A 24,133-nucleotide genomic window follows, 5' to 3' on the forward strand; every position below is an offset into this window, starting at 1 on the left:
CTCCTGCGGCTTCTGGATCCAACACAAACAGGCCCGCTGCATCAGACTTGCACATACTGCCGCTCGCAGGCTGAGCCCTAGGACCTCAAAAGCTCGCTTGAGATGCACTTCCAACTTCCGATCCTGAACATCCTTCAGAGCGGAAGCTCCAGCCACCGGAATAGTGGTCGTCTTAGTGACTGCCGAAACTGTCTCATCCACCTTCGGGACCTTGAGAATGTTCAGATGGTCCTGCAGAATCGGATAAAGCTTGGTCATCGCTCTGCCAACTTGCAGACCCGAGTCGGGGAAATCCCACTCTCGGTTGATAAATTTCTGGATTTTCTTCAGAATTGGGAAAGTGCTGGGGGGTCTCTGTAGGCCATCCAGAACTGGATTAACCCCTTCAGCATCTGAATCCTCCAGGGTGAGCTTAATCTCCAGCTCCTCCAACACCTGAGGTATAAGTGGGCGAAGCTCCTCTCTCTTGAAAAGCCGGATCACCCGCAGATCATCGCCTTCAGCCTCCAGACCCTCCATGGTCTAGAAGGGGACCGCCAATTGGGACCCCATCCTGATCGGCCTCAGAGGAGACCTCATCCTCCTGCTTAGACTCATCGGAATCTTCCGAGTCCGATTATAATCGCGCTAGCTGTCCCTCGGCAGAGTTTGCGGGCCCTTGGAACCTTTAGGGAGGACCTTCCCCCGCTTTGCCGAACCAGTCAGGCCGTCTGTGACACCGCACTTAGCTGCCTGCCTAGCCAGGAAGGCCTCGTGCAGTAAAAGTACGAATTCGGGTGAAAACTCCCCTGGGGCTCCTGAAGGGCGCTTGGGGCTGCTAGGGCCCGAGACATCTGGACCTTTTCCCTAGGTTGAACAATGGGAGACAGGAGCGGCAGGGACCCCTGGGGAGAAGACACCCCTATCCGGCTCCGCTTCTGCGGACATAGCCACTCCCTCCTGTGATCCCAGCGCCACCGCCGCGGTCCACGAATGCCTCCCCGGCTTTGCTTGCATTTCAAACCCCCCCCTCCAGCACACTCCGTGCAGAGGAGGAGGTCATTCAGTCTGACCAATGGGCTACCACAGGCCCTGCAGGTCTCTCTGAGCTGCTTGTCTGTCATAACAAGCACCAAGAAATAAAGCAAGGCAAAATAAAAATCCAAACAGGCAATCCTATGCTTGCTGCGCTTTCCCGCGGCCTGGATCGCGAGGGGGAGAGGTGCACCACACAGCAGCTGTCAAACCCTTAAGAGGGCGCACTCCCCCAAGAATTTCCTGCCGGCGCGGTGAACAGGCCTCTGCCACGACTGAAAACCATGCGGCACGTTCGGGAGTACAGCCTCCCACCGGAGTGAAACTGTCCCGACCACTCTCCTCCTAATAATCCCCCGAACCGCCCACTTACTGCCCGGCCTGCACCCGATCTCGCCGAGGATTTCAGCCTGCTAGGCCGCACAGCCTGCCACATGCTTCTGCTGTTGCAAAAACAGACAGCTGCCGGTGACTGGTTTTTTTTTGTTTTACAACAAAACTTTAAAATTAAAGGCCGAGATACACAGGAAAGCACAAAACAAACGTAAGGGTACTTCCCTGCTCCTGGGCCAGCGGAGAGGCTTCGGGCCCACTGAGGGAACCAGACCACTGGCTGTCAGGGGGTCCCAGAGTCGCGGGCTGAAGCTGGCCAGGGGCATCCAACCCCCCGTTTGCCTGGCTCAATCCGAGGGACGACCCTTCTGCAGGAGCCTTTCACCTCTGGGAGCAATCTTCCTTAAAATATCCAGTCAGTACTGCAGGGTTAGCACCTCTACCATCTGCTGGAGGTAGAGAGAGAAATGCATGATCCCGCAGATTTTGCTGTGTTTCTCCTTTGTACCCCAGAGCTTTTCCAGGATCCCGCCAGCAGCTGCTGAGCTGCCACTGCCGCCGGCTGAATGACAACTGTGAGAGGTGACCGTGTACGCGTTCCCCCACCCCTTCTCCCTCCTGAGCTCCGGCCAGTGCTTCTCTCTCTCCCTCACAGGCACTGACAGCCAGCTGTGAGGTAACCTGGTCCGTCCGTCCCCACCTCACCTCACCTGTGGCGACTCTCTCAGGCCAGACTTCAGCTCGTGCTGCCTCTCGCAGGAAGCAGGGTTGCATCGGCCCTGGGTGTTGCTTCTCTTCTGCAGCCTCATGATTGATAGACAGGGTTTCATTCTCCTCTTTTGAGTACTGTTGTTCAGGCATAGCTTTAGCTCTGTGTATTATAGGTGTCTTCTCTCTCAATGCTTGCAGGGAAGGGGGAGGAACAATCTCTTGCTGCTACAGTTCTGATCCTGCTGTGCCTTCAGATGGGCTCTGGACCCGAGGGAGAAGAGGTCTTCCGCAGCTTGAAGCAGATTCTCATCAGTATCCTGAGCGATACCACAGCCAGTCCCCTCGCTCGACAGAGTGTAAGTAGAACCTACCACCTGATACCTATACCACATCCCGGCTCCTCCTGCCACGTGTTTGGAAAGAGAAAGCACAAAGTTATCTCTGCAGCCAGGCAGAGTGAGGCACAAGACAATGAAAAGAGCAATTTTCAAAGCTATTTGCCCAGGTAAATTGGCTTGTCTGAAAATTGCCCTCTTCCACAGTGTGTAGACTAGATTATAATGAGGCATTCCTGGGGGTTGAGGGTGCTTAGGTTGAAAGAGTAAAAGTGCACGTGCACTTGAGATTTTGAGAATGCGTACATTATTTTGCCGCTTTTCGGCCACTCATGCAAATAGTGGGTGCAGAATCTGTAGTGAATGGATTTTATGCTCATTTTCAGAGACTTGACCAGGTGGTTTCTCTTTGAAAATTAGAAACAAAAGTCTGCAGGGGAGAAGCATCTGCAAGGCCTCTGAAATCTTCCCCCAGAGTGATTTGCCAAAAATCATAGTGTGGGGCAGAACCCAGGAAACCAGTTCCCCTCTCACCCTTCAGGCTGGGGCAGAGGCTGCTTTCTGATTAAGCACCATCATGTTGTTAGTCACAGCACTGGGATCCATAATAAAGGCAGAAGCAAAGCTGACATAGATTGTCGTATTGGAGATAGTCTTTTTAGGCAGCTTTAGACCAGTTAGCTTGATTACAAGAGGGTCCCAGGATAGTAGAAGCATACACACAGCCATTTGTACATCCATGCTGCACAATGTGTGTTCTCAGTCATGCTTGGCAGTAAGTTGTGTTCAGATTATCATCTTGTGTCTTTGATATGTAAATGGAAACTCTAGGTCATTCTGTACAGCTTCATAAATTAGGTAAAACTGGGGTTTTCTGCTCTAGAACCTGAGCACACACAGGAACATACACTTAGCTGAATCAGTCCTTACAGTAGAACAAGGTTTGTGGAAGTTTCAAGCCAATTGCCAAAGGAAGAGAATAAAAGGGACCTGAACGCGCGCCCCCCCCCTTGTTTTTGGCATGTATGAGTGGCTCAACCATACTTGGCATGTTTGGATTGGTGCCCTAGCTAGTAGTTGCAAACAGAGAGAAATTGATGAGCACTTCAAGGGATGTCTTCTGATGTAAATAAGGATTGGCAGACTCCACATTTATTAAATTCCAGGAATTTCTCCCATTTCAGAGCAATATATGAAAGAAATACGACGAGTGAGGTAATCAAATTTGCAGGTGATGCAAAATTATTCAGAGTAGTTAAATCACAAGCAGATTGTGATAAATTGCAGGAAGACCTTGTGAGGCTGGAAAATTGGGCATCAAAATGGCAGATGAAATTTAATGTGGATAGGTGCAAGGTGATGCATATAGGGAAAAATAACCCATGCTACAGTTACACAATGTTAGGTTCCATATTAGGAGCTACCACCCAAGAAAGAGATCTAGGTGTCATAGTGGATAATACTTTAAAATCGTCGGTTCAGTGTGCTGCAGCAGTCAAAAAAGCAAACAATGTTGGGAATTATTAGAAAGGGAATGGTGAATAAAACGGAAAATGTCATAATGCCTCTGTATCGCTCCATGGTGAGACCGCACCTTGAATACTGTGTACAGTTCTGGTCGCCGCATCTCAAAAAAGATATAATTGCGATGGAGAAGGTACAGAGAAGGGCAACCAAAATGATAAGGGGAATGGAACAACTCCCCTATGAGGAAAGACTAAAGAGGTTAGGACTTTTCAGCTTGGAGAAGAGACGGCTGAGGGGGGGATATGATAGAGGTGTTTAAAATCATGAGAGATCTAGAACGGGTAGATGTGAATCGGTTTTTTACTCTTTCGGATAATAGAAAGACTAGGGGGAGCTCCATGAAGTTAACATGTAACAGTAGCAGTTAACATGTAACATGTAGCAGTTACATGTAACTGCTTTTCTGCACTATTGTTCAAATTGTAAAGTTTATTTTAATTGCACCCCTGTTTCTTGTGAACCAGCATGATGGGACTATCGTCTTGAATGTTGGTATATAAAAAAACTTAAATAAATAAATAAATAACATGTGGCACATTTTAAAACTAATTGGAGAAAGTTCTTTTTCACTTAACGCACAATTAAACTCTGGAATTTGTTGCCAGAGGATATGGTTAGTGCCATTAGTGTAGCTGTGTTTAAAAAAGGATTAGATAAGTTCTTGGAGGAGAAGTCCTTTACCTGCTATTAATTAAGTTGACTTAGAAAATAGCATTGCTATTACTAGCAACAGTAACATGGAATGGAATGCATATCCAGCGCAGGTCACTGCTTCAACAGCAGGGGAGAATGAAGAAATAGGATTTACATCCAGACAACATCTAACAAGGCATTGATCTGAGCAGTATGAGTATACAAACATCGGGGTAACTTGCTCGATATGACGTTTACTACCCTCAAACATTAAGCCTTATACTTCACTTTGATGCAGCTCCAACACTGCTCTTTGCATCAATGGCGGGAGTGGAAGGAAATTAGAATCAAAAAGTTACCAATAAGGGCCCTGAACGCAGCGGTCGGAGTAACAGATAAGTATGAGAAAATAAGTGTGAAAGCTTGCTGGGCAGACTGGATGGGCCTATTGGTCTTCTTCTGCCGTCATTTCTATGTTTCTATGAATAGACTTAGTTTTGGGGTACTTGCCAGGTTCTTGTGGCCTGGATTGGCCGCTGTTGGAGACAGTATGCTGGGCTTGATGGACCCTTGGTCTGATTCAGTATGGCATGTTCTTATGAGACATCGGAGGATTCTGATGAGGAATTGGCGTTCTCACTTCTAGAAGAGAGAGAAATTGCATATGATTGAAGTCACTTTGGTCTCTGTTCACATTTTTTCTTTTTTCACAGAGATGTCTTACTGAGTTTGTTGGCTCAAACCCTGAACATGCTTGGCGTGGCTTAGAGTCTATTGGCTCAGACCCTGAACACGCTTAGTGTGGCCGGAGGTCAATTTTAAGTTAAGCATCTTGTTTCTTTCCCCCCCCCCCCCCCCCCTTATCCAATTCAAGAGGTATTGGATTTAAAGAAGGTAAATACAGCTCTCAAGGTCCCCATTTTCTTATGGAAACTCTGAGATCCAACTCTGAGGTCCGTCATAGCGGCGGTATGCAAGGGAGAATTCTTGGCATCTCTTGCCTTGATAGAGGCATATCTGCACATAGCCATTAGGCCGGAGCACCAGAGATTCCTGAGGTTCATGGTCCTAAGGGAACATTTTTGGTTTTGAGCCCTTCCCTTCATCTGACAATGGCTCCACGTACCTTTACCGTGGTGGTGGGGGCCAGCCATATTGTAAAAAGGAGTATGTGTTAGTGTATCCATATCTGGATGCCTAGCTTATTTGTGCGAAATTAAATTACCTCTGTTGACAATCAGCACAGAAGGTACCGATGCGCTTGAAGTCTCTAGGGTGGGTGGTGAACCTAGCAACCAGCCATTTAGTCCTCTTACAAACTCTGGAGTATCTGGGAGCTCAGTTCGACACACTGGCGGAGAGAGTGTTTCTCACGGAGAGAAATTGCTGAGTCAGTTTTGGCTTCTGCTAAAGCTTTCGGTGCCCAGGATCTAGGACTATTTACATTCTGGGTTCTGTGGCATTGACCTTGGAATTAATGCATTGGGTGTTTGCATATATGCGGCCTCTGCAAGGGGCTCTTCTCTGCTGGAATCCATTATTCCCTGTACTTACCAGGATCAGTCCAGACTGCTGGGATATGCCTCCCTTCCAGCAGATATCCATTATTGGAAGAGTTTCGTCATCTTCTCCATTAGAGGGGGAAGCCAGGGACAGTCTTTTGTGGTACTTACCTGCATTAATCTCAAGTGTGTTGTGGAATTGAAGATTCCAAATTGGATAATAGTCACCACTAATGCATGCCTCTCTGGATGGAGGGCGGTGTGGCAAGATCAGTCATCGTAGGGCCAATGATTGAAACAGGAGGCATCATAGTCTATCAATCGATTTGCGACGAGAGCGATGCATTTCATGTTGCTTGCCTCTCTGCCAAGGTTACGCAGCCATCCAGTATGGATCCTATCTGACAATGTGATGACTGTGGACTACATCTACTGTCGAGGTGGAACCAAGAATTAGGCAGTGGCTCGAGAGGCCCGGGAGTTGATTCTCTGGGCAGATCAGCACTTGGAGTGGCTGGCAGTATCTCACATTGCAGGAGTGAACAACGTTCAGGTCGACTTTATCAGTCAGTCTCTGGAAGGTTAGACCACGGGGAATGGGAGCTGTTGGAGGCAGCGATGTGTTTCATTCACGGAAGATGGGGATATCCTGACCAAATCGAATACCAAGGCATCACGGTTTTACAGCCACTGAACAGAACACGATACAAAGGAATCTGAGTTCTGGTGCTGCCGCAGACTCGAGGGATTCTTCTTTGTGTTCCCTCCTGTGGCCAAGGGATTACGGTGGATAGAGAAACATCCAGGCAATGTGATCTTGGTAGCCCTAGAGTGGCCACATCAACCATGCTTCCCGGATCTGATCAATATGGCCATAGACCGGCCCCTGAGGTTCGGACATCAGTTGACTGTTTTCCGCAAGGGCCCAATATTTTTGGGTCAGGCGACTCACTTCTGTCTTGCTTCTGAGAGGAGGCAACTGAGATGGAGGCGATATTCCGAAGCGGTTATTTCCACCTTCTGCATCCTTGACATGTGCGAATTTGGAGTATCTTAGAGTCCTGGTCTGCTGTTCATAGCATGCAGCCTCATTCTGTTCAGGCTATGGTGTTGCATATTTTGGCTTTTCTACAGAAAAGGTCTGGTCAAGGGACTGGTCTTTAACTCTCTAAGTGTCCAGGTAGCGACATTGGGTTGTCTCTGAGGTAAGTTGCAAGAGTATCTTCTGTCCGCACATATGGACGTTCTACGGTTCCTTCAGGGAGGTAAGAACTGGCGTCCTTAGGTATGGAACGTTTATCCATCTTGGAATCTGAATCTAGTCCTTAGAGGATTGTGTGAGGCTCGGCTTGAACTACTAATGAGAGCTGCGGTTAAGGACTTGACTCTTAAAGTGATTTACTTGGTGGCTATTGATTCGGCCAGTTGAATTTCGGAGCTCCAGGCGCTGTCGTGTCAAGATCCCTTCCTACAGATGTCTGATTCAGGGGTATCTTTATGCATGGTGCCGCCTTTTCTGCCTGAGATAGTCTCGGCGTTTCATCTTAGACAGTAGAGCTTCCAGCTTTTATGAATTTGGATTCCTCTACACCTCATGCGACTCTTAAATTGGAGGCATGTATTATTGAGGTATCTTAAGATTATTTATTTATTTATTGGTTTTTATATACCGCTGCTCATCAGAGATATCACGTCGGTGTACTGAGAACGAAAAAATACGTAATTGCGTTGTACATAAAACAGTATGATAACTGGGAACCAATACATTAAAACAGTTAAATGCATTAACAAAAACAGGTTATAAAAATATAAATAGATATATATAGATAATATAATATGGATTAGTTGTAATAACACAACTTATTATAGTATCAAGGGAAAACTGTGTAGTGGTCCAAAGAAGGGAAATAAGTCATCTAAGGCTACAATTGTGTGGTGGCTGAAGGAAGCAATCGAGTCAGCTTACATTTCTAAAGGGCGCCCACTACCGGGAGGTTTAGGGACGCACTTGACGCGTTCTCAGGTGACTTCCTGGGCTGAGTCACAGCAGGTGTCTCCGCCTGAAATTTGTTGGGTGGCTACTGGGAAGTTGTTGCCCACTTTTTCTAGACATTATCGTTTGGATGTCGAGGCTCTGTCTTCCATGTGCTTTAGTTAGTGTTCTACAAGCTGAACTCTCCACGACCCACCCGAGTTAAGGGGAGCTTAGGTACATCCCAGAAGTCTGGACTGATCTAGGTACGTAGAAGGAAAGGAAAATTGGTTCTTACCTGCTAATTTTCATTCCTGTAGTACCACAGGTCAGTCCAGAGACCCGCCCATTTACTTGGGGGAGAGTTCGCTATTTGTACTGCTGCTTTGTATATAGTGCAGATTTGTTGGAGGTTTTTAATGCTGATCGCTTATATTAAATTTGGAAATGAGTTTTCTGTTGTCTTTTTGGGAAACATCACCTTCTTCTGGCTCATTCGAGGGGAGCAAGTTTTCTTAGAAGCTTGCTAGAAATTTATGGTGGTTGTCATCTTGTCTTGGGTACAGGTTAATACAGAGGGACTGCAGGTGGCACACTGGATTATGTACAGTATTAGTGAAATTTTCTCTGTCTTCATCTGCTGGCAGGGAAGCAAAACCCAGGAGTCTGGACGATCTGTGGTACTACATGAACAAAAATTAGTAGATAAGAACCAAGTTTCCTTTTTTTTTTTTGGGGGGGGGGGTGAAAAACAGTTAGGGGGTAGTTCAGAATGCACTGATCTGCTGGCTATAGAAGGACATGGGCTATGGTGTGTTTGAACAGAATGTGAGCATCTTGGAAAGATCCAGAAAAACAGATTCCTCATAACCAGGAGATGCCACTTACTCACCCCAACACACACACAAACACCCCTCAGAAATAAGAAATAAGCCCGTTACACATGCTCACGCTTTCCCCCTCAAGTTTCCAGAAACTTTTGAGTGATGATAAACATGGACCTTATGTAGTATATATGATGTATGCAGCACCATCTGTGTATACAGTGCTGCCTAAGCGTTCACAGGGTTACAGTGTCACTGCCCCAGAGAACACAGTGCAAGTGGTGGAATGGCTGCACCACTGCCTGCACTGCTGCTGGCACTCTGCATAGCTGGACAAGATGATCCATCTGCCATGGCCAGCACTGACAAGACCTGGCTTGTATTGGGGAGCGATCTCTGAACTATATAACACAGGAGGTATTTATGTATAATGTACTTCATCCCCCTGGTACCCACTTGTTCATTGCTGTTCACAATGATGCTGCTTAAATCATAAATATTGTGTAAATAAAGTATTGAAACATTCATAAGCCCTTTCTTGTGAGTAATTCCTGTTATCAGTGCACGATAGCAGTATGGGATATGTTTACTGTTTGGGATCTTGCCAGATATTTGTGACCTGGATTGGCCTCTATTGGAAACAGGATACTAGGCTTGATGGACCCTCGATCTGACACAGTATGGCAAATTCTTACGTTCCTTTTTTCTTTCCTTCTCTCCAGTGTGCCACAGCCCTGGGGATGTGCTGCTACATCGCAGCAGCTGATGTTGAGGTAACTAGCATCTGAACTGTGTTGTTTCCTTCCTGCAGGGCCTGCTCAAGCCAGCATGCGTCCAGTGCCTTAGTGCACTTTTCATCAAGGTCAGCGTATTGGCGATGCCTTAGCACTGTAGAAGAGGGGGTTACACAGCAGCTCGGTTCTTCTGCAGCCCTGCAGGGGGTAATCAGTTAGCCAAAACAGTAATACAGGAATATACCAGAACATTTCATTTGGCAGAAGAAAAATGAAATCCCTAAGTGTGTGACAACAAAGATAAGATAAATAGCAAGAACCTGCTTATTATAAATGAAACCAATGTATGTCAGTCACGGGTCTCCAGTACGGGAGTCAGTTTATTAACAAATGTCATTGTTTTGTATCCAGTGAGAAAAAGACCCAAAAAATAGCAAAAAAGAGATGAACTCAATAAGTTAATATGAATTCTGCTATAACATAAAGCTCTTGTCCCATCTCTTAATGAAAGTATAATGCGACTATCATATAGTGTCACTCTCTGCTGACGGCTTATATGTGAAGCCTATGAGGCACAAGAACTTTCTAATCATAGGTCGCTTATACTGAGTTCGTATATTCTCCTGGCTGGAACTATAGATGCATCAGAGAGGTGCACGTAACGTGCACTTATCTCTGGAACAGCACGTTACGTTTTCGAATATATATATACGAATATATTATGTGTGTGTATATGTGTATATGTGTATATATATATATATATATATATACACACAAACTCAGTACAAGTGACCTATGATTAGAAAGTCCTTGCGCCTCATAGGCTTCACATAAGCCGTCAGCACAGAGTGACACTATATGATGGTCGCATTATACTTTCATTAAGAGATGGGACAATTGTTTTGCATCCAGCAGGTTGCCAGTGGAGGGACCCAAACCCTTGATCAATTAATGCGAACATATTTGAGGGAGTTTTATGAATATTATAAATGGAAGAAAAGGAAGGAACTGTAAAGACTTATTTTTTGTTTTAATATAATAAAGAGGTGTATAAATTGATAATGTATTTGCTTTATATGATGAAAGCTTCCAGAGAGGTAGGCATGTTAGTCTCTGGCAATACAAATGATAGAGGCTGATGGCACCTTTTACAGAATAATTACTTATGCACTTCATGCATCTGACAGAGGGGATTCTTGCCCTCCAAAGCTCATGCCTCACTCGGTTTGTTCGTGAGATGCCATCAGCTTCTTTGCCAATTTCGTTTTTAGATGACTGTAAAGAGATCCATTTTCAAAGGGTTTAGGTCAGGGCTTCCCAAACATTTAGTCAATACGATCACATGTTAGCACTTGAGAAGTCACATGACCTCTGAGGACAATCAAACCAAATTAGCGGGCATGGATACACCTCCAACAATCACTCCACGCTCCCCCTCCCCCCCACTAACTGGATCCTCTCTCTCAACCTCTACCCTCTCCAGCTGACCCCCCCCCCTTTATTTATTTCTGCGCAGTCACTGTATATTCAGTCGTGGTGGTTCACAACAAAATTTAAAAAGATTAATGAAAAAATAGATATTCTAATTGACAACATATCATGAAATACTGATCATGTCAGTTCATATTATCTTAGACCCTTCTGTTCTTCAGCCTATCAGTACAGAGAGAAATATATCCCCCCAGCTCCTTTCACCTTTTATTTATTTAAAATTCTTTTCTTCTGCTGCCTCCATACAAAGTTCACTGCTGGTGCTCTAATCCTGAACACCATCTTACAGTGATCACTGGATCTCAAATGATCATCCACTGCGACATCAGAAATACTGCCTCGATTGATAAGTACTAGATCCAGTATTTCCCTGTCTTGTGGGGGTTCCGTCAGCAGTTCTCTCTGCAGAGAATCCATGATCTCCAGGATTTTAAAAGACATCACAAGCATTTATTTTAAACCCGAGAAACAGTTCTCAGTGTATATGGGTAAAATTTGGTTCCTGTTTGTACCCCAGATCAGTTTAGACAAGTGGGTTTTGAATTCCTGCCAGCAGATGGAGGCAGAGAACTAAAAGCTTTGAGGCACTGCTACATAACCCAGAGTGCCACCTGCAGTCCCTCAGTATTTCTCTGTCTCCAGCAGATGGTAGAGGTGCAGACCTGCAGTTAAGAAGAAAAAAAGAAAGAAGGGACAGAAGAAGAGAAGTTAGAAGATGCTCCCTGAGGTGTTAGGTTCCTTCATGGGTTAGGGATTGGTAATCCCTGATCAGCTTTAGCCTGCAACAGATCCAGGGGTCTGACAGTCAGGGGTCCTGGTTCCCTCATCCCCTGAAGGCTCTTTCCCAGAGCTGTTGTCAGCAGCAGAGAAGTCTTAGTTTTTGGGTTTGGTTTTTTTTTGCTTGAAATTCTTCCTTTGCTGTATCTGCTGTTTCTTTAAAAAAAAAAAAAAAAGTTATATTTTTCTTTCAGCAGCAAAAGCTTGGGCTGTTTCTGGTTTGATCATTGGGGCAGGCCTGTGCTGGGGGAAGGGAGCAGTGTAGCTCCTCTGTTCGCAGCTCCGGCTGCGTTGGACAGTGTTCCTAACTTCTCCTGTGTGCTGCGATCATGTGGCTTCTGTTCCTCTGCAGTAGGCTTGACCGCATGGAGACAAGATGGCGTCAACAGCAGTTTCCCAGTGCAGGAAACCTTATTGGGCCAGCAGCCTGACTCAGGGACAGTTGAATACAGCGGCGCTATGCTGCGATTCGTCTCTGGAAGGGAGGAGCCCCCCCTGGGGGAACGAGGCTGTTAGGAGAACCACAGGTTCCCAAGGCCCTGTCAGGATCAATACTGGGAGCCTAAACAGCCTGTCAGGCAGGAGAAGGGCTACAGCTCAGAAGGTGACTGACTCCCAGGGACTCCCTTCCCTGTTGTCTCCGGCAATCCCGTCAAAAAGGGGGGGGGGGGAGATGCAAGCTCTGGGCCGGACAGGGGAGAAGGTAATATGGAGTTTTTCTCTGAATTTGTCTTGCTTATACATAAGGCCTTTATAACATTAAAAGCACTGGCTATAAAAAGGCATTTCTGTCAGCCATCTCGTCCTGCTGCAAAGAGGCCAAGGAATTCCTTGGCCAAGGGGTCGGGACATCCTTTGCCAGCTGGGCCCAGACCATCCTGAGGGGCCTGGCAGCTCAGTTGATTCGGATCTGGAGATGGTCATGGGGGTTGGTCTGAGGGTGGATCAGGATGATCTAGCAGATCTCATGGCAGATGTTGATCAGGACAGGGATAAGGATATGGCTGATCTGGAAGAGGTCCCAGTAACGGAGGGAGATGACCTACGGGTGGTTCATCTGTTCCGTAAGGAGGAGATGAGACCCCTTATTTCACATGTTTGGAAGGAACTGGGTTATAAGGTGGTACAGGAGGAGTTGGACATTGAAGGGGTGGATCCGGTGTTGGTTGGACTCTAGGGTCCACCGAAAGCCTTTCCTTTCCCTAAAAGAATTAAGAAGCTGGTAAACCAGGAATGTGATTTCCCAGAGGCGAGCCCCAAAGTGATAAGAGCCAAAGTAAAATAGTATACCCTCATGGAGGATATCCTGCAGCTGCTGTATTGCTGAAGATGCATGCATCAGTCTCTCTGCTTCAACGGCAGGGGAAAAAAAAAAAAAAAAAAAACTGATGCTTCACGCATATCCTGCATAGCTTCAACGACAGGGGTGAAGAAAAAAAAGGATTCGCAATCACAAAGCGAGGAGTAGCTGGCTTGTTACGGCGGTTACTACCCCAACCAAATGCGCCTGATACTTCACTTTCAATGCATATCCAGCATGGCTCTCTGCTTCTACAGCAGGGGAGAAGAAAAAAACCAACAAGAGCTGTACAACATAGTCTAGGTAAAACAAATAAGCATGGGTGTAGCTTGCTTATCGCGGCGGTTACTGCCCCTACTACCCCTAACTAATCAAGCTAGATATTTCACTTGCATGCAGCTCCATCACTGCTCTCTACATTAATGGTGGGGGTGGAAGGGGAATAGAACCAAGAGCTAAGAGAAACAGATAAGAATGAGAGAAAAAATGTGTGAGGCTTGCTGGGCAGACTGGATGGGCCATTCGGTCTTCTTCTGCCGTCATTTCTATGTTTCTATGTCTCGGCAGTCACTAACAAGTCAACCATTCTGGTTGCGGGTTTGTCAACGTTAAAGGACGCGCAGGACTGTAAGCTAGAGATTCATCAGGAGAGGATGTTTGAAGCTTTGCCTCTGATCCTCTGAGCAGCAATCTGTGGAAGTCTGATGCAGTGGGCCTTTTTATGCTGGGTCCAGAAGTCTCAGGAGAAGGCTTCAGCAGATGGTGTTAATAGCCAGGCAACTCAGGTGGAGGCCAGGATTGCATATGAGGCTGATGCGCTTTATGACCTGAGCTGGACTTCGGCCAGGAATATGGTCACGGCGGTCTTGGTGCGATATCTGCTGTGGCTGTGAAATTGGTAGCTGATTTGTGGTCTCAGCTCTGTAATCTTCCCTTTAAAGGAAGGAAAACTGTTGTTCGGGGAGGACCTGAAACAATTGAAGATTTTGGCGGAGTCTAAAGGGAATAAGCTGCTGGAGGATAAGATGACAGTCAGGAAGTCTTTTCCGCCTCGCTCTAGGTTTCGGGAGGTGTGGCGGTTTTCACCCCAATAAGAGTTCTGCACTGTCTTCAGGGCAGAACCAGGGATCTGGTAGGCAGCAGTCCTTTTGAGGCACCTATAGACTTCCCTGAGAGGGCTCCGACCAGGGGGCCAGCAGCTCCAAGGCTTCACAATGAAGCCAGACTGGTCCACTCTCTCGAGATGGCGGTGGAAGGCCGTCTATCACAGTTTTATGAAGAGTGGACCAGGATTACGTGATTACTTGGGACCAATGAGTCCTAGAGGTAATAACTGACAGCTAAGCTTTAGAATTATTTTGCCCCATCACAGAAGCTTTCATGGTGTTTCGCAGTGTCCAAGGCAAGCAAGTGGCAATTCGGAACATGTTGTATAGCCTTCAGTTGCTGGCATGATTGTATCGGTGGCAGCCAAGTAGTGTGGTCGCAGGAGGCATTAAATTTACTGTTTCATGCCAAAAAAAGGAAGGAGCCTTTCGTCTCATCCTCAATGGGCAAAAAGTGAAATGTGATATTGTGAGTTCCCTGTTTTTCCATATGGAAACATTGTGGACGGTGATAGCTGCAGTTAATTGTGGAGTTTTTTGGGCCTCACTGGAATTAACAGAAGCCTATCTGCACATTCGTATTCAGGAAGAATGTCAGTTTTTTTTAATATGGTTCTGGGGTAACTTTTCTGATTTCGGGCCCTCCTGTTTGATTTGGTGACATCACCTTGCATGTTCACAAAGGTGATGATGGTGGTGGCAGCGGCTCTCCGCAGGGAGGGGATCCTAGTTCATAATTATCTGGATGACTAGCTTATCAGAGTGAACTTGGAGGAGGTATGCCGGCAGTCTGTGCGCACAGTGATGGATATGTTATGGTACTTGAGCTGGGTGGAGAATTTGGCAGAGTCACCTGACCCCTACCCAGATTCTGGAATACTTGGGGCGAAGTTCGAAACTCAGCTCGGCAGAGTGTTTCTCTCCTGTGAGGATTCAAAGGTTACAGTTCCAGATGATGCAGACTTTGTGGATGCCAGTGCTCAGGGCTTGGGATTATCTTCCGGTCTAGGTTCAATGGCATCTATGTTGAATTTGGTGCATGGGCTTTTGCCCACATGCGCCCTCTACAGGGGGATGTTGCTGTTGTACTGGAATCCGTTCTCGGAGGAGTTTCATCGGCCTTTACCGCTACAGGGTACTTCCAGGTCCAGTCTCTCGTGGTGGCTGTGTTAGCCCAGTTTGGAGAAAGGGTTGGGCCTGGAGGTTCTGGACTGGGTTATAGGAATCACGAATGCCAGCCTCAAGGGTTGAGGGAAGATCTGTTAAGAACAGATGGCACAAGGATGGCCTGGTCCTGGCCTATCAATAGCTTGGAAATGAGAGCAGTGTGCAGGGCATTGGTGGAAGTCTTTCCACAAGTCCAAGGTCAACTGGTCAGAGTGCTTTTGGACAATGCAACAACAGTGGTTTATATTGATTGGCAAGGGGAAGCGAAGAGTCACGCAGTTTCCCATGGAGCCCAGGGCCTTTTTGCCTGGGTGGAGCAACATTTGCAGGAGATAGCCACTTCACAAGTTGCGGGATGGGACAACATGCAAGCAGATTATCTCAGCAGGCAACAGTTGGGCCCGAGAAAATGGGAACTGTCGAAGGAGGCCTTTTGGCCTTATCCAGTCTCATTGGGGCAGACCCCATCTGGATCTAATGGCATCAAAAGCAGTGCCAAGGCAGCAAGTTTCTTCGGCCGCAGACGATAGGTCGCAGCCGAGGGCATAGACGCTCGGGTTCTTCCATGGTCGACTGTACATGTTCCCTCCATGACTATTAATAGGTCAAGTGTTTAGGCGCATCGAGAGGCATATGGTCCAGGTGGTGCTGGAGAGGCTGCGTCGTCCGTGTTCACGGATCTGGTTCAGCATGTAATTGACGGGTCCCTGAGATTGGTCCAGTTGCAGGGACTGTTAAGGCAAGGTCCTATTTTCTTGGATTGGGCAGATCACTTTTGTCTTGCGACTTGACTTTTGAAGCAGGCACTTGAACAAAAAGGATAACAGCCTGTGATTTTCAAGGGCTTAGTTTACAATTCCTTGTGGGTTCGGGTGGCAGCCTTGGTGAGTCTCAGAGCTATACTCCAGGGAAGTTTGTTTGCTTCACATCCGGATGTTGAGTTTTTTGAAGGGGTTTGAGTAACTGCGGCCACTGATGCATAGCTTGGGTCCGGCGTGGAGTTTAAAATTGGTCTTGCAGGTGATTTGTGGGCCTCCATTTTGAGCTGTTGAGGAAGGCCTCGTTAAAGGACCTCACACTGAAGGTGGTATTTATGGTGGTGATTTGTTTGTTTAAAAGGATCTTGGAGTTGCAGGCTTTGTCCTGTAGGGAACTATTTCTGAAGATTTCGGATGAGAGTGTGTTTGCACATGGTACCCTTATTCCTATCTAAGGTGATATCTTCGTTTCACCTGAATCAGACTGTGGAGCTCCTGCCTTCCCTAATTGGTCTGCTGTGTCGCTGGCGGCAAAGGTCACAAACAGTTTTCAGCAGTCGGATCATTTTTTCGTATTGTTTGGAGGTGCCAGAAATGGATGCAAGGCCTCCAAGGGCACGGTAATGCATTGGCTGAAGGAAGCTATTGTTTCGGCCTGCCTTTGTAAGGGGAGAATTCCAGAGGGATTGCGTGTGCATTCCACTAGAGCGCAGGCAGCATTGTGGGCCGAGTGTCAGTCAGTGTCGCCACAGGAGATTTGTAGAGCAGTGAAGTGGTCTTCTCTTCCCAGTTTATCTTGCCTTTACCATTCAGATGTTCAGTCTCCAGGAATGCTGATCTTTGGTGAAAGTGTGTTGAGAGGGAGTCTTTCGCAGGCCCCACCCAGTGTAGGGGTGCTTTAGTACATCCCACTTGTCTGGACTGATCTGGGGTATGAACAGGAAAGGAAAATTGGTTCTTACCTGCTAATTTTCATTCCTGAAGTACCACGGATCAGTCCAGAGACCCAGCCCCTTAATGTTCTCAAGACCGTTATGGCAAGTCTGTGTTCTGACATGCTTACTGGGAAGAACTGTCAGAATGTATATATACAGAACCTAAAAAGGTTTGCCAGGTTGTGGTTAGCCCCTTGGGTTGATTTGTGGTTTTTCTGTTTGGGGGGCTCCAACCTTTGGGGTTGGTATTTGCCCTCATTTAGGGGGTTGTTGAAGAATTGTTACTCTATAGTTGGCTTGGGTACAGGTCAATACTGAGGGACTGCAGGTGGCACTCTTGGTTATATAGCAGTGCCTCAAAGCTTTTAGTTCTCTGTCTCCATCTGCTGGTAGGGATGCAAAACCCACTTGTCTGGACTGATCTGTTGTACTTCAGGAATGAAAATCAGCAGGTAAGAACCAATTTTCCTTTTCTGCTGACAGCTGCAGGGTGTAGTGGGTACCATGGGATGTCATGTCCTCTGGTGCATGGGCATAGGCACCACAGGTTGTGAGGAATAGGGATAAAGTGACACAAATAGCCTTCAACCCCCAATAATTTTCCAACTATTGTGTAAGGGGATAGCACAGCCAGGAGCGTATCTTTCACAATTTTCTGCTTTTTCTGTCTTGTGTGTTTTGGTTTATTTTTCGTCCTTTCTCTCTCCCAGGATCTGGTTTCTTGTCTCACCTGCCTGGAGAGCATTTTCAGCGCTTCCTATGTTGATGAAGGGTCCCCAGTCCCAGCTCAGCACAACCCCCAGCTGCAGGTCCTTCACTGCAGTGCCCTGCAATCCTGGTCCCTCCTGCTCACCATCTGCCCCAGCTCTCAGGTGGAGAAGATGCTATTAATGTAAGTGACAGACTGAGACCTGACACCTCATGACACTGATGGATGCTGTGGAATTTATCTGCATAAACAGCCTGTACATTTTACCTTTCTGTTCGTTACTGCCCAGCAAATAAATTTTATCCGGGGGGGAGGGGAAGCTTGTAGTAGGTATCAACTGCATAGTTGTAGCTGACATCTTGAATTTAAAGATTAGGTAAAAAGTAGTTAAATATTTTCATTTTGTCCATTCAAGGCCTTTAATTTGCAGAAAAGAGAGCCCTTAGAGGCTGTTGCTGGCATTTCCGCTTTTATGCAGCTAAGTGCTGCACTGCCCTCTGCCAGCCTGTGCATAATACACAGACTGCTGTGCAGAGAAGGAATTAATCTGTTGCTCTGTGACCAACCACTTCTTTCAGCTTAGGAGCTAAACCAAAGCCTCACTGTGTGCCTGTAGAGGAGACTCCATTTGTTTTCTGTTGCACCACCACGAAGGAAGCTGCTTTTGAAAAAGAATGGGGTGGAAGGGAAGACGTGAGAGGAAATGAGGCTGAACCACTGAAGACAGTTTCTGGGCTCTTGAAGTCCTCCTAAAGTCACATTACAGTCGATACAATTATTACTCAATTCGGCTGCGCGTCTTGTATCCCATTCTAAACATCGTGATCATATCTCTCCAGTTCTGTGCAGTCTTAATTGGTTACCAGTAACTGAACGTATTATATATAAAATAGTCATGGTTGTCTCTAAGCTTTTAGCTTCAGATTCCTCTTACTGGCTAAATGCCCTTTTACGCATTTATAAACCTGTAAGATGCTTAAGATCATCTCAATTGAATCTTTTAGAAATTCCATCTGTTCAACAAGCACACTTATATAGTACTCGGGAGACCTCCTTTTCCATTGCCGCACCTGCACAATGGAATCTTATTCCATTTGAACTTAGATCTTTGGATGATGTGAAAAAATTTAGACAGTTATTGAAAGAGTATTTACTCCGACGTGCATACAATATATTTTAGAGTGGTGTTAGCAGAATAAATCCTCTCAAAGATGTCAGGATAATGATATATATTTTGAGTGACTGATTATTCATTCTATTTATATGATATTGAGCTTTATTGTTTCTGTGAAACATGAAAATTGTTATTGTACATGTCAATTTTATGTTTTTATTATGTATGTTGATGATGTAAATCGCCTAGGCCTCCTTGTGGTAGGCAATTAATAAATTTTAATAAATGAAAAAATGAATCTCTTTTTTTGTTTTGTTTTTCCTTTAGTCACTTGCCCCGGCTACCTAGTATGTTGTCCAGCGAGAACGTCAACCTGCGGATCGTGGTGGGAGAAAGCATAGCTCTTCTCTTTGAGCTTGCCCGGGAATTAGATGTAAGTTTTCTTCTTAACAGTTGTATGTATAGGGCTAAGGCGCAGAGTCCAGTCTGATTGCTTTATTATCTGTAGCTGCCAAATTTGGTGGCAGAGTTCTGCAGCCCCAGAAGAGCTGGGCTTGCCAGTGTTTACCACACATTGTTCTAGAGGGGGATAAAATTGCTTGGACTGAATCCCCCCACTTTCCATAGACAAATTTGGGATTTCCTAGCATGTAGCCAGATGGACTCAGGACCCCAGTGGGTTATGTCTTCCTCTGCTAGCAGATGGGAGACAGAGTCAGATTTCACAGCTGACATCACCTAGATATACCCCTGCAGTGACCTCAGTTCTTCAGTATCTCTGTCTCCTAGCAGATGCGGATGCTATCCCCACACTAGCATGGTGTTAGGTTTGCAGTGCTAATACAAAGAGAAAATTATTACCTTCAATTTAAAGGAAGAACAAGCCCCGCTCCTGCGGTGATACCTAAGGGTCTCTCCCCCAGTTGAGAATTCCTGAGGCGATTTCTGAAATCCCTCAGAAGTGTGCCTTGATCCGGTAGCCGGTTCCTGGCGTGGACTTAGCTGCTGAAGCATCTGAAAGGCAGCGGGTGCAGAAGCTGAGTGTAGTGGTGAAAGCCAAAGCCCTATCCCCCTGCAGCCAGAGACCGTCTCTGTTGTGCCCAAGAAGGAGGGCTCCTTTCATCCCATCTTGGATCTCAAGGGGGTCAACTGTCACTTGAAGGTGACTCGTTTTCGAATTGAAACCTTACACTCTGTAATAATGGCAGTGCAGTCAGGGGAATGTCTGACCTTCTTGGATCTGTCGGAGGCATACCTTCATATTTCCTTTGCAGTGTTGGGGCGCAATTATCAGTTTCGAGTGCTGCCTTTTGGTTTAGCCACCACTTCCAGAAGATTTTCCAAGATTATGGTGGTGGTAGTGGCAGCCTTGCGAAAAAAAAGGAATCCTGGTTCACCCGTATTTGGACGACTGGTTGATTCGAGCCAGATCTCAGCAAGAGAGCCGTCTGGTGACACACAGTGATCTCCTTATTGCAGGAGCTCGGTTGGGTGGTGAACCTGACCAAGAGCAATCTTCAACTATCCAGTCATTGGCTTATCTGGGATCCAGTTCAACATGGGATAGGACAGAGTTTTCCTACCGGAAGTTTGGATCCAGAGATTGATATCTCAGGTGCATCAGCTGATGAACACCATACGCCCAATGGTGTGGTCCTACCTACACGGCTTGATGGCATCTACCCTAAAAGTGGTGCTGTGAGCAAGGGCGCATATGCGTCATCTTCAGCGCTGTCTGCTGTTTCGTTGGAACCCACAGTCTCAGGATTATGCGGTTCGGCTCCACTTGCCGATGGAAGTTTGCTCCCATCTCCAGTGGTGGTTGAAGGAGGATCATCTGAGAAAGGGAGTTCTCTTGTCCTTTCCAGCCTGGTTAGTACTCATGACAAATGTGAGTTTCCACAGTTGGGGGGCTCACTGTCTGGAGTTAATGGCCCAGGGGCACTGGAATGTCGAAGAATCCTGCTGGAACATCAATCGCATGGAGGCCCAGGCGGTATGGCTGGCATGCTTGCAGTTCAGCCACAGTCTGCGGGATCAAGCGGTTCGCATGATGTCGGACAACGCAACGACGGTGGCCTATATCAGTCACCAGGGAGGAACCAAGAGCCAGCAAGTGTCGCAGGAAATAGATCAGCTGATAGAATGGGCGGAAGGTCATCTGCAGATGATCTCTGCCTCTCGCATTGCAGGAAAAGACAACATAAGAGCATACTTTCTCATCAGGGAGAGTCTGGACCCAGGAGAGTGGGTATTGTCAGCCGAGGCATATCCGTTGATTGTGGATTGCTGGGACCTTCCGTTCCTAGATCTGCTGGTGACTTCTCGAAATGCAAAGGTTCCTCACTTCTACAGTCACAGGAGAAATCCATGGTCCCTAGGAATAGAGGCTCTGGTGCAGGTCTGGCCGGAAGACAGATTGCTTTATGCCTTTCCTCTGTGGCCCTTGCTTGGCAGGATAATTCGTAAGATCGAAGGCCACAGGAGGCTAGTACTCCTGGTGGCGCCGGATTGGCCCAGACATCCATGGTATGTGGATTTGCGATGATTCCTAGTGGAGGCCTCCCTTCGTCTTCCGTCACACATGGATCTGCTTCAGCAGGGACCGGTTCTTCACAAGGATCCGACTCGATTCTGTCTTACGCTTTGGCATTTGAGAGGGCTCACCTGTTAAAGCGTGGTTATTTCTCTGCGGTGACTGCCACTTTACTCCGCGCTTGCAAGTTCTCCACTTCCTTGGCTTATGGTACAGGTTTGGAGAGTTTTTTAGGCCTGGTGTGAGGAATGGGATGTTCTTCCTCGTTCAGTTAAGATCCCTCTCATTCTGGATTTTTTGTAGGATGGATTGAATGAAGACTTGGCCCTTAATTCCTTGTAAGTGCAGGTTGGGGCTCTTATCTGTTTCAGAGGCCTGGTGAATGGTGTTTCCTTGTCATCTCATCCTGATGTGGCCCGTTTTTTGAAGGGAGTGAAGCACCTTAGGCCTTCCTTGCGGTTACTGGTTCCATTGTGGAGTCTTAATTTGGTGCTGGACTTTTTGGCAGGCCGTACATTCCAATCACTGCGTAGCCTTTCCTTATGGTTTTTGACTTTGAAGACTGTGTTCCTGGTGGCTATATGTTCTGTGCGTCAGATTTATGAGCTGCAGGCCTTCTCTTGCTGGGAGCCATTACTTCGTGTAACTCCAGGGACGTTCCAGCTGCGTGCTGTTCCATTCTTCTTGCCCAAGGTATTCTCGGACTTTCATTTGAATCCATCCATCTCCTTGCCATTCCTGGATAAGGTCAGGTATGTGAAGGAGTTTTGCCTTTTGCGCTCCTTGGATGTTAAACATCTTGTGTGGTATCTGGAGGTCTCTGAGTCTTCTTGAAAGACATTTCGCCTGTTTGTTCTCCGTGGCGGGAGTAAGCAGGGCGTTCCGGCTTCGCAGGCTACCATAGCTCATTGGATTAAGGAGGTGGTCACGGCCACGTATGTGGATGCTGGAAAGTTGTTGCCTACTCAGGTTAGGGCTCATTCCTCTAGGGCTCAAGCAGCGTCATGGGTGGAGGTTAGTCTGTTGTCTCCTGTCGATATCTGCCGAGGTGTGATGTGGTCCTCCTTACACTTTTTCCAGGCTTTATAATCTGGATGTTTAGGCCCGGGAGGATGCAGCCTTTGCACGTTCGGTGTTGACTGAATTGCGGGCAGCCTCCCATCCTGATGGGGAGTAGCTTTGGTATATCTCACTGGTCCTGAGTCCATTTGTCTACATGCTAGGAAATGGAGAAATTACCTGATAACTTTGTTTCTTTAGTGTAGACACTCAGCTTCCTGCCCTCGGCTGCTGCATGAGTCTGTCAATAGTCTTCCTATGAGGCGCTAGGTCTCAAGGTATTACTGGTAAATGGTTATCCAGATACCCTAGCTTAGGGTATCTAGAATCTTATGCGAGTTCAGTGTTTATGGTTGAGTACAGTTCTGGTTATCTGTTTTTAATCAAGTTTTTTGCTAGTCTGTCCATAGTTGCTTTTGAAGAGAGTACTGGCAGGCTGGGGTCACTGCAGGGTTATATATACTGTGACATCAGCTTGCTCAGTCTCCATCTGCTGGCAGGGGAGCATAAACCTACTAGCCCTTTGTCCATCTGTCTACACCAAGAAAAACAAAATTATCAGGTAAGTAATTTCTCCATTACCATATAATTTCCTTTCCTTTAGTCCTAGCAGACCAGTCCAAGCACCCTCCCCCCCCCCAAAAAAAAAGGGGGGGGGGTGGAGAAATGCAGAACATCAATGTAGTAGGCTAGGGCAAGAGGCTACTGAGAAACCACCCAGCTGTCCCAGGATATATATAGTGAGTGACGTAAGCAGAAGAAAAAAAACATGGAAAACGTTGTCTGCCTCCACTTACTGGCAAGCAGGGAAATCCTGCAGGTGTGGGCTCATCTGCTAGGACTAAAGGAAAGGAAATTATTTGGTAAGTACAAATTTCACCATCCTGTACCCTCCAAAGTTTTGGGAGGGTAAAATAGAAGCATCCACAAAAATTCATCTAAAATCAATATGTACATAGTTAAACAAATGGAGATTAAAACATAGTAATACTATATGGATCCTTGGTGTAACCACACCTTGACCATAGCATTTAGTTCTGATCACCCACATCTCAAAAAAGGCATAGCAGAACTAGAAAAGATACAGAGGAGGATAAGGGAGTGGACAGTGGAGTGCCTCAGGGGTCTGTATTGGGACCCTTACTGTTCAATATATTTATAAATGATCTGGAAAGAAATACGACGAGTGAGATAATCAAATTTGCAGATGACACAAAATTGTTCAGAGTAGTTAAATCACAAGCAGATTGTGATAAATTGCAGGAAGACCTTGTGAGACTGGAAAATTGGGCATCCAAATGGCAGATGAAATTTAATGTGGATAAGTGCAAGGTGATGCATATAGGGAAAAATAACCCATGCTATAATTACACAATGTTGGGTTCCATATTAGGTGCTACAACCCAAGAAAGAGATCTAGGTGTCATAGTGGATAACACATTGAAATCGTCGGTGCAGCACACTGCACCGACGATGCACACTGCACCGACGATTTCAATGTGTTATCTACTATGACACCTAGATCTCTTTCTTGGGTTGTAGCACCTAATATGGAACCCAACATTGTGTAATTATAGCATGGGTTATTTTCCCCTA

General features: G+C 46.5%; 1 protein-coding gene across 2 annotated transcripts in view; it reads left to right on the top strand.

Moving 5' to 3' along the window:
• The window catches only part of LOC115082093 (interferon-related developmental regulator 2-like), a 99,184-nt gene that overhangs the window by 46,164 nt on the left and 28,887 nt on the right, over positions 1-24,133 (top strand). For both annotated transcript variants that reach the window (XM_029586358.1, XM_029586359.1), the window contains 4 exons: positions 2,257-2,414; positions 9,574-9,624; positions 17,830-18,011; positions 19,270-19,375. In XM_029586358.1, coding sequence (XP_029442218.1) covers positions 2,257-2,414; positions 9,574-9,624; positions 17,830-18,011; positions 19,270-19,375 — 497 coding nt within the window. The remainder of the gene's footprint in view (positions 1-2,256; positions 2,415-9,573; positions 9,625-17,829; positions 18,012-19,269; positions 19,376-24,133) is intronic.

This window comes from Rhinatrema bivittatum, unplaced genomic scaffold (genome assembly GCF_901001135.1).
Source record: "Rhinatrema bivittatum unplaced genomic scaffold, aRhiBiv1.1, whole genome shotgun sequence".
NCBI classification, from domain to species: Eukaryota; Metazoa; Chordata; class Amphibia; order Gymnophiona; family Rhinatrematidae; genus Rhinatrema; species Rhinatrema bivittatum.